Here is an 11,361-nt window from a genome sequence, read left to right on the forward strand (position 1 = left end):
ATTGGTGCGGACGTCCGCAGCTGAGAAAATCCGTATATATATATATATACACAGTTCCTATCCAGAGTGAAGCTTCACTTTTAAATTAAAGTGTGAAGTTCCTTATTTGACCCACTTTTCGGTCATATTTCCATATGTATATATATAGATATCTATCTACAGTACTCTAGTGATTGTCATTTTTCATACAAATGCTGTCTAGTTTTGTAAACTGTTGATAACTCGCATAGCTAAATTGCTGACATATAATAAAAGAAAGAAATAGAACACACAAATTTTACATCAGTTCGCAAAACTGTAATTAAGGGATTGGGAGATTGGAAATGTGTATCATCATATCAATCCTTGCATATGATAGACATTCTAATGGTAATAAAAAAACATTGGTTCTATTCTAACTTTGTAACACAGGCAACCTATATATATCAGGTAGCTTTACATACTATCTATAGTGTTTTTTCTTACAATACCTGATCAAGTTTTATAAAATCTTTTATTTTTGTTTTTTATTTTGCAGCAAGCTTATTGGAGCTCGGTATTACTCATCAACGGAGTCTGCAAGGGATGACACGGGTCATGGAACCCACACTTGCCTCAACGGCAGCAGGAAATGCTACAAGAGATGTAAGCTTTTATGGACTAGCACAAGGTACTGCAAGAGGAGGAGTTCCCTCTGCAAGAATTGCTGCATACAAAGTCTGTACTGCAGGCACATTGTGTAGCGCACATGATACCTTGGCTGCTTTTGATGATGCAATTGCTGATGGAGTTGATATTATTACAGCTTCAGTTGCATTTAGTATGATCCAAGAATTTGATGTGGATCCTCTTGCAATTGGTACTTTTCATGCGATGGAGAAAGGGATACTAACCTCACATGCTGCAGGCAACAATGGACCTTCCGGTGCTACTGTATCAAGTGTAGCACCTTGGGTGCTTACAGTTGCAGCCAGTAGCATGGACCAGCGGATCATTGACAAGGTTGTCCTTGGAAACGAAACCACAGTAATTGTAAGTTTCAACTTCCTTTATCCTCAAAATAATCTTTTATCTATATTTTCTATTCTGATTTCTGTCATGTACTTTCTAACAGGGGAATTCTGTGAACTCTTTCACATTAAATGGTACAAGTTTTCCTTTGATACATGGAAAAGATGCTTCAAGGAATTGCACAGGAACAGAAGCAAGGTAATTATTGTGCACATTTCATTTTAACTGTGAAATAAAGGAAATAATATGATGCTAGCTAGAGGACCAATTTGTTGATTTGCAGAGATTGTGAACAAGGTTACCTGGACAGTGATCTAGTGAAGGGAAGGGTTCTCCTATGCGATAGATACAGACTTCTTGAAGCATTTCAATCTGGTGCACTGGGTTCCATTTTGCCCAAGTTTCGAGTTGTTGATGATGCCTCTTATGTTCTCCCATTAGCTGGCATGACTATAAACAACGAAAACTATAATGTAGTGATGTCCTACATGAACTCCACCAGGTTGAGATAATTTTTGATACTAAGGTGATTTTCTCATGAAGTTTATAATTACTTTGTTTAAATACAAAGGTCTCCTATTTTATAGAGATCCTCGTGTGAACATATTAAAAAGTGAAGTCATCAAAAATCCTGCTGCACCTGCTGTTGCTTCATTCTCCGCACGTGGACCAAATCTAATTTTACCTGATATTATTAAGGTACTGTGTATGTTTCAAGGTTCACATACAGTTATGTAGGCTTTAATTAATAAGCTTTAATTTTTTTTCCTAAACAGTTTTCTCCTATTGTGTTTCAGCCAGATACAAGGCCATCTCCAGTAATAGAGGCTATAGAGCTAAATCCTAAATTTTGGCCTTATTTTGATCTCCAACAAGAACTTAGAAGAGGGTCAAAGGGCCATAAAAGGGCCAAAGGGCCATCAAAAGGGCCAAACATAGCCTTTTGGCTAGCCTGGGCCAAACCAAATTGTGGTCCCAAATGAAATTAAAAAAACTAAAAGTATGCATATTAGTTGATTGATGAATACTCAAATTATAACAATTGTCAACTTTCTATTGGATTATTTCATTCTCATCTCATTACAACTGGTAAATTCTCTCAACCCAAAATTCATACGGCTAATATCTTATTTTATTAATATAATAGTTAATTTAAATATTAGTAATTTGGTCCAAATTCAAATAATGTTATAATAAAATAAATCTATAAGTCAGAAATTATATGGTATCTACCCGTATGTGATACAATGTGACAATATATTTGTATTTAAAGTGAAAAATATTAAAAAGTATAATGTGAAATCATAAAATATTCAAAAGAGCTAAAATTTGGCCCTCTCTTATTAGAGATCATTTAGAAGTCTATAAATAAAAAATAATATTTTTGAGGACTAAATTATAGCCCTGGCCCCAATATAGCCCTCTCCTGCTGGAGATGGCCTAAGTGCCCCGGGGATTGAAATTTTTGCTGCATTTTCTTCTGCTTCTATCTCAACCACACCTGGAGATATGAGGCGTGTTAACTACAATATACAATCTGGAACCTCTATGTCTTGCCCCCATGCTGCTGGTGTAGCTGCCTATGTTAAAACCTTTCACCCTGATTGGTCTCCTGCGGCCATCAAATCATCTATTATGACCACTGGTATTCTCTTCATTTTATTTGGTACATGAATGCATTGCTGTATGTTTCTGGATTAAGCAGCTGTTGCGCGCTTATACATATTTTCATAATGAATCTACCAAAACTTTTTCTGCTTGTAGCTTGACCCGTGAATGATCCCAGCAGCAATGTCTCCACTGGTGAATTCGCTTATGGATCAGGCCATATCAATCCTTTGAAAGCTATTGACCCCGGGCTTGTGTATGATGCTTCCAAAGAAGATTACATAAAGTTTCTGTGCATCAGCTATGATGAAAGCAGAGTTAGACTTGTATCAGGAGGTAACAGCACATGCCCTACAGGTCCTGACAAGGGCTCTCTGAAGGATCATAATTACCCTTCGATGGGAGCTAAAGTTACCGCAATGCAACCATTACAGTTGCATTTAATAGAAGAGTTAAAAAAGTTGGCATTGCAAACTCCACTTATGTAGCCAAAATCTCCCCCAGTTCCAAACTTGAAATTAAAGTGGTGCCGGAAGTTCTATCCTTCAAGTCCTTAAATGAGGAGAAGACTTTTAATGTCACTGTTTCTGGAAGCAATTTGCTATTTGAATCACGAGCATCTGCTTCACTCGTTTGGTTTGACGGTACTCATTGTCAGGACCCACCCCAAATTTCACCCTGAAACCCGAAGTAAATCCTGCGGGGACCACCTCAAAGGAAAGTTTACCGAAAAATCGGTATAACCTCCCTTGAAAATGAACAACTCTTCCTAATAAAAATACATGCATACATTTCAAAAGAATCCATCTATAACCCTCTCCTCCTGGAGCCTTCGTGCTCCCCACATCACAACATCTCCCAATTTATTTACTAACTTTATAGAAAAACTCAAACCAACCATCACAAGTTCAGAGCAACTCTATTAGAGGAGAAATGAACTAAAAATATATAAATGAGCGGAAGCTATACTATTGACTATACCTCGTCTCCATGTACGTCCGACCTCAACTATGCAATCCTGCAAACTAGGCATTTTTAAAATGAAGGGTCCAGGGGAAAATATTTGAAACCGTTAGAGTGAGTGGACAAAATGAATTTAATGAAAATATTTATGCTTTCCCAATTTAAATTTCCATAAAAATTATGCTGCATGCGACAGCTCAAAAGCTCAACTCATAAACTGGCAATTTCATGACTAGCTCCGGCTAGTCACCAAATTTAATAAAATGAAACCTCTCAGGCTAAAGTAATATGTATAAATATGTATGTATTTACACTCGTCATATTCCTTGTATGAATTTTCTTGAAAACAACAAATAGAGATAGAAATTCACACAAGGCTACAACGCTTGCGTCTAACGCTCACGTCGCGCCATAATGGAATTTTACCTCATTATGGCGGAAAAGACAGTGTTTATATACGCGCATATCCCCTATAAAAATTCTTATATTTATATAGGGCTACGACGATTGCGTCTAACGCTCACGTCGCGCCATAATGAAATTTTACCTCATTATGACCGAAAAGCACGTATAGCTAGCTAGTATTTATTTATATACATACTATCCTCATAATATCTACATACATGTCCACCGAAAATCTCATTTTCGGTAACTTCCAAAATAATGAAAATTGTCAATTATAAAAGAAGCAATAAATATATGACTCCACCGAAAATCTTATTTTCGGTAACTTTCCAAATAGCGAAGTTAACAAATAAAATAAGAGCATTTATTTCAAAAAAATAACTTCGCAAAAATAAACAATTCCACAAATTGATATTCATCAATAAAACATTTGCATGCACATCATTTAAAACAAAAGTCCACTCACAACTTTAGGCATAAGCCCGACGAAATCCAATTTGCCACTCAAGTGAGGTCTTCTCAAATCCTAGCACAAAAACAATGCTTAGGACCAAACTCAAATTTCAAAATAAATAATACTTAAATATATAACCTAAAACTCTTCCGCCTAATCCACTACCCTTTCTAGGGTTAAGCTTATCGGATTAACGCCAAAATCCAACCACAGCCTTATTTCCTTTATTTCAACATTCTAAAACAATAATAAGGAAAATCCAACGGTCGGATTCTACCCCATTAACCGCCATATTCACCAAACTTTGAAAAAATCCCAAAACTATCCAAAACTCCTTCAAAAATTCCACACTTCACATCAATAAACTCCCCTTAATATTACACATTTAAAACCCTGAAAAGCCCCCTTACAGTAGCGGCGGCCGGCGGCCGACTCCGGTGACTCCCAATGGCTACTAAATTTTAACAGCATCATCCTCTCAACATCCCAAACAACTTTCATAACTATCACTAAGTCCAATTTCAAGCCTAAATAGGGTAATCGAAGCCAAACATAACAAGAAAACCCTAGGAAATTCAAACACCCGATTCTCCTTACCTAGCTCGAGTTAGGATGTATCTTTTTAGGGGTTTGCTGCTGGAAGGGAGAGCTTCAAGACGATACCGGCAGCTTCGATTTTGATGGCTGGAAAAAGGAGTTCCGGCGAGAACACCTCCGCGGCACAGCCGCACCTTCCTAGCGATTGTGCTCCCTCACGGCGGCGCGACACCGGCTGCCACCTACCTAGACTTGTAGAGAATGCTCCCAGCTTCAAATTGATACCAAGCACGCCTCCTATCTCGGTCGGACGACGGCGGACGGCGGCCGGAAAGTCCGGCAGCGGGAGAGGGAGAGAGTCGGGAGGGAGAAGAGAAGAAAGAGAGAGAAATGGTTTGGGCTTCTACTCTCAACCGGTCCAATACCACCAAATAAACCCAACTCCACAAATAAGACACCCCAAAAATAATACCCTAATAAAAATTACCTTTTACTAGCTAAAATTTACCATTTTTACCGTCGTCACCATTTCCTCCTACGAATAATTCCTCAAAAATAATCGTCCCTCAAAACCCTTCTAGGGACCAAATAAACTATAATCTCATTGATGAAGACGGTAAAATTCTTATTAATACCAAGCTAGTAAATAAGGTAAAAATTTAAGAGTCGGGATCTGACACTCATAGTGTTAGAAGTCCAATTGTTGTGTACACTGTGCCTAGAGCATGAGTGATGAGATATGCATTGAGATGAGTTGTGGAAATTTGTTTGAGCTTTCAGATATAATGAACAGCTCCATGATAATAATAAAGATAAAGTGCAGCTTATCTGTACCTGGGGAAAGGTAAATTTCTGTGTTGAAAACTTCATATTACTCTTCTGGTGGAAAGATTTAGTTAGATATTTATTATAGATATTTATTGTAGCTGCCAAATATCAACTTTGATTCCATAGAAAACATAACTGTGTTGCTTTGTATCTCTTTGCATTCTTGAGTAGGAAAAGTCTAAGATGTTGCCTTTCAACATCTTTGCATTTTTATAATTCTTTCAACCACTTTTGCCTTTTCAGTCAATAAAGAAAAGATCTATTTCTATTTTTTAGAAGTCTATTTTGCATTAGTTTAGACTAAAACTCATTCCGTCAATCACTCGTTGTATGAACCAGGCTTATGCAAGATCAGAAGTTAGATATCAGGGACATAGTACTGCCAACTGATCTCATATATCATTATTACATATATGGAAGGCTCATCATATCATATGGATCTGAAGTATAGTTATGAGTCAAATATATAGCTTTATTTAATTCCATAAATGAAAATTAGAAAGAAAGGGATACATAATCTGATACTTGCAGAGGTTAGATTTTGCCAAAGTCCCAGTATAAAGTTGTCTGTGGCTGTTTTATTGTTCTGAGCATTCAATAATGGCCAAGCATGGAGATTTTCTGCTTTCTTATACTTTCCCCATTCTCATACTCAGTTTGAGCTTACTGTGCAAAGCCAATGATGAAGATAGGAAGGTAGGAGTTCATCTTAGTTGGTTGCAGACTTATAACATGAGTTTTTTCATCCAATCCTAAACATCTTGAAGAAATCGCCGTTTAATGTTGTAGGTTCACATTGTGTACTTGGGGTCACTTCCTAATACAGTGTACTCACCATCGTCTCACCACCTTGATATGTTACAGAAAGTTGTCCAGGGAAGGTACATAGGTTCTACATCTGATGATCTGAATATTTAAGATTAATCATTTGTCCTTCCGGGTAAAAGGATTTCTTTGGTGTCATACTTTTTCTGTTGTTCTCTGCAGTGGTTCTCTTAAAAATTACTTGATCAGAAGCTACAAAAGGAGTTTCAATGGATTTGCTGCCAAGCTGACTGACCAGGAAAGAGAAAAACTTGCTTGTGAGTGCTCCTAGACATTCATATGATTATAAATAGAGCAATATGGTTTGGTACATACAAATATAAGTGTATAAACTGTACATTAATGCAGATATGAAGGAAGTAGTCTCCATCTTTCAGAGCACAAAATTTAAACTCCAAACAACAAGATCTTGGGATTTTATGGGATTCAATGAGAAAATCAACCGAAATGTCACTACAGAGAGTGATGTAATCATTGGTGTGATTGACAGTGGAATTTGGCCTGAATCAGAGAGCTTTCAAGACAAAGGCTTTGGTCCGGTTCCTAAAAAGTGGAAAGGTGCTTGCAACGGAGGCAAGAATTTCACTTGCAACAAGTATGTAAATGACTTTGATCACTACATATTGCTTGGGTAGCTAAGCACTAGAAAAGGAGATTGATCAATTATATGGACTGTAAATGTTGCAGCAAACTGATTGGAGCTCGGTATTACTCATCAATACAGTCTGCAAGAGATGAAGTTGGTCATGGAAGCCACACTGCTTCAGTAGCAGCAGGGAATTCTGTGAAGGATGTAAGCTTTTACGGATTAGCACAAGGTACTGCAAGAGGAGGAGTTCCTTCTGCAAGAATTGCAGCATATCAAGTATGTGATTTGGATTCGTTCTGTAGTGGACATGATGTGTTGACTGCTTTCGATGATGCCATCGCTGATGGAGTTGACATTATTACAATTTCCATCGGAACAGATCTTCCATCTGATTTTTATAAGGATCCTATTGCAATTGGTTCTTTTCATGCAATGGCAAAAGGGATACTGACCTCCAACTCTGCTGGCAATGAAGGCCCTGCAGGAGATACCGTGTCAAGTGCAGCACCATGGACACTTACCGTTGCAGCAAGTAGAATTGATCGTCGCATCATTGACAAGGTTGTTCTTGGAAATGGAAGCATAATAGTAGTACGTGTCTCTGACTTCCTCTACCCTTAATAAAAACTTCACAGCATACTTATTCTAGATTTTTTGTCGAAATAGCTAATTGTCTTTGCATACACACAGGGGACTTCAGTTAACACTTTCACGTTAAATGGAACAAATTTTCCTCTGATATATGGACAAGATGCTTCACGTCATGAATGCTCGGATTCCCAAGCTGGGTGATGGTTCCACCCTAAGTCATATGTAAACAATGTTGTAAAGGAAATAATAATAAGTTAAAGTATTGATTTCTTGCACCTCAGGTATTGTGATGAAGACTGCCTTGACAGTGATGCAGTTAAGGGAAAGATTGTGCTATGTGATGCATTCGATGAATCAGATGTTGTAGCTCTTAAAGCTGGTGCACTAGGCTCTATTTTAAATAATGATGGAACTGGTGATTTTTCTAATGTTCTCTCATTACCTGCAATAGCTTTAAGCCATGAAAACTATATTGCAGTGAAGTTTTACATGAACTCCACTAGGTATGGTATCATTTGGATATTTGATCATAATCTGGTTGTCTCATGGTGTTTTCCTGAAATGATTTACTCTAGACTTTTGTTCATAGAGATCCTCGAGCAAACATATTAAGAAGTGAAGTCATAAATGACGCTGCTGCACCAATTGTCGCTTCCTTCTCTTCACGTGGACCGAATCCAATTACACCTGACATCATAAAGGTAGATGCTTATCGTTCATAGATATGCATGATAACAGCCATTTTTCTTATACTTCATGCTTTAATGTGTTTCAGCCGGATCTATCTGCGCCTGGTGTAGACATCTTGGCTGCATATTCGCCTGTGGCCTCAATCTCAGTGAGCCCCGAAGACAAGAGGCATGTAAAGTACCATATATTATCTGGAACCTCCATGTCTTGCCCTCATGCTGCTGCTGTTGCTGCATATGTTAAATCATTCCATCCCGATTGGTCTCCATCCGCTATAAAATCATCTCTTATGACTACTGGTATTGTGTTAAAAATTCTTCTCCTCCTATCATGCCCCAATCTCTTCCTCAATATCTGCCTAATTGATTTCATTCACAATTACTATGTATCTTTGCATTCAATACATATCATAGGTATTATAGTCGTAATTGTCATATAGTACTAGCTACTTTTTGTAATAGTTTCTCGAGTGAATTACACTAGATCATTCTGAAAGTTAACCGCATATAGTCACATGTCCAAATCTTTCTCATGCCTGCAGCTTGGCCAATGAATAATACCAACAATGCGCCTGCTGAGTTTGCTTATGGATCCGGACATATCAATCCTGTAAAAGCTGTAGATCCCGGGCTTGTTTATGAAACATCTAAAGAAGATTTCATTAAACTACTTTGCATGGAGTATGATGAAGCCAAAGTGAGACTGATATCAGGAGATAACAGCTCTTGCCCTACAGGTTCTGATAAAGGATCACCAAAGGATCTTAACTACCCTTCAATGGCTGCAGCGAATATTACACCGAAGAAACCTTTTACAATAAACTTCCACAGAACAGTTAAAAATGTTGGCCTTGCAAACTCTACTTACAGCGCCAGCATCGTCCAAAATTCCAAAGAGGTTGATATCAAAGTCACGCCTGATATTCTTTCCTTCAAGTCCTTGAACGAGGAGAAGAGCTTTGATGTGACTGTTGTTGGAAAAGGTTTGATAGGCGGATCACTAATTATTTCTTCGTCATTGATTTGGTCTGATAATAATCATAGCGTGAGAAGTCCAATTGTAGTGCGTAGTGAAATAGCTTAATACTAGTTCATTGCTACATCCCTGCTGATGCATCTGAACTTTTTCTTATAAACTCATGCTAATCATAATGAAATCTTTCTTTTGGTCACTGGTATATACAGGAAGAAAGCATACATCTATAACCTGTTGGTTCTAGTTCCATAAATAATGACATACTATTGTCATGAGATCATGTAAATTTTTAATAATCTTCAAATTAGCAATATGTTTAGAAAATTTAAAAGGATGTAATTATTCTTCAATTTATTAATGACACTGATATTTAAACTAAAAAGTAAAATCCAAATTTCCAAACAATGAGAGGTGAAAAGTCAGTTTTATTTGTTTTCCTTAATCAGCACTGGGTTGTGTTCCTTAATCAGGAATTTGTAAATTTTTGGAACCTTTCAGGTAAAGATGATATTCATGCTCCATTTTCTATTGGTTGAAGATTTAAAATATCATACGCTTGTACAAAAGCCTACCGTCTTTGCATTTTCACTACACATTTGCCTATTTCTTCTAACAATTCATCTTTCTTCTATTTTGAAATGTTTTTAGTGGTACTTCCAATATCTTAATTGTTACAAAAACTAAAAATCTCCAAATAACTTACGGTATTACAGCGTTCCAGTTACATGAATACATAAATGAAATTTAAAACAAATTCACCTAGTTAGCTCCGAAAAGACTTAGAATCGAAAAGGTAAGAAGTTGTATCTATACATACCAAGTTTTCTTACAAATTTTCTGAATTATCCCCATTTCTCAGGCGAGCCACAGCCACTTCTGTGTGACGCCGGATACGGTCTCTTCTGCATGAGGGCATATTCATTCATGAGTCACCAATGGCCTTAATCTCATTGCACGCTCAAAACGAATACATTATGACATACACTGCATATACATGATTTGCATCTCCACTAAAATGGCTGACGTCCTCCACTACTTATTCCCTTTCTTTCTTTTTCCTGTTTTAACATAAAAAGAAAATTATTCCTCACTTAAGCCTCGTTAGTTTCGTGGAAAGTAAACAACAGAAAAGAAAATTGTTTATTTTCTGTGTTTAGGGAAGCAGAAAGAAGGGAAATACTTTCTTGATTAAAGGGAAAATGTGATGAAAAGTTGGAAGTGACAAACGGGCAATCCCATGACGACCCACGTCTTAACGGGCTCGGGCTTAGACCAGCCCATTTACTCAAACGTAAGGCCCAACTCGGCCCACGACCCAAGCCCATAACATGTCGGGTTGGGCCTATGAGCGGGCTGTGTTGGGCCCCTTTTTTGCCGAAAATTGAAATTAGTCAAGAGTTGATATCATATTACACCAAAACAATAACAAATGAAAACTAATTCCACTTTCTATTGATCATTTTTTTCTTCACCAACAAACTACATAAATAAGTGATATATGAATCATATGATCATTGTTTACAATTAATAATGTTTTAGCAAAAACTTCTTACGGGTATAGGGAAATCAAAATAAATAATTATTAGTATATATATAAGTTTATTGTTCACACTTAAAACTAATTTTATTATTTATAACTATGTTTTCTTCATATTATAAAAATATATATATATATATATTATAGAGCGGGCCGGGCCATATGCCTCAATTTGTCGTGCTCGGGCCAGGCCAGGCCGGGCCTATGAGCTTATTTTTCTAGGCCCAGCCCGACCCATTAGATCTATGTCTATAGCATACCTCATCTCCAATAATAAGCCATGTCATGGCTGTGAGGTTTTTTTAATGTCAGTCACCCATAGGTGATATATCCAATATTATTGGATTCGAGATTAGTAAATTCCGGGCA

General features: G+C 37.2%; 1 protein-coding gene and 1 pseudogene across 1 annotated transcript; both read left to right on the plus strand.

Annotated features, from left to right (window-relative positions):
* Positions 1-5,159, plus strand: part of LOC101312319 — a 6,165-nt pseudogene extending 1,006 nt beyond the window's left edge.
* Positions 5,160-6,385: 1,226 nt separating this feature from the next.
* LOC101312607 (cucumisin-like) lies at positions 6,386-9,563 on the plus strand. Its single transcript, XM_004292979.1, has 10 exons — positions 6,386-6,481; positions 6,575-6,666; positions 6,773-6,867; positions 6,959-7,205; positions 7,298-7,790; positions 7,890-7,987; positions 8,072-8,293; positions 8,380-8,491; positions 8,566-8,779; positions 9,022-9,563. Exons 1-10 carry the CDS (start codon positions 6,386-6,388, stop codon positions 9,561-9,563), a joined length of 2,211 nt encoding a protein of 736 aa, XP_004293027.1.
* Positions 9,564-11,361: the final 1,798 nt, after the last annotated feature.

The sequence above is a fragment of the Fragaria vesca genome, linkage group LG2 (genome assembly GCF_000184155.1).
Source record: "Fragaria vesca subsp. vesca linkage group LG2, FraVesHawaii_1.0, whole genome shotgun sequence".
Classification (NCBI taxonomy): domain Eukaryota; kingdom Viridiplantae; phylum Streptophyta; class Magnoliopsida; order Rosales; family Rosaceae; genus Fragaria; species Fragaria vesca.

Coding starts and splice junctions, on each gene's coding strand:
- LOC101312607 (XM_004292979.1), top strand. CDS start 6,386: ATGGCCAAGCATGGAGATTTTCTGCTTTCTTATACTTTCCCCATTCTC. Junction 6,868..6,958: donor GGAAAGAGAAAAACTTGCTT/GTGAGTGCTCCT, acceptor ACATTAATGCAG/ATATGAAGGAAGTAGTCTCC. Junction 7,791..7,889: donor GAAATGGAAGCATAATAGTA/GTACGTGTCTCT, acceptor GCATACACACAG/GGGACTTCAGTTAACACTTT.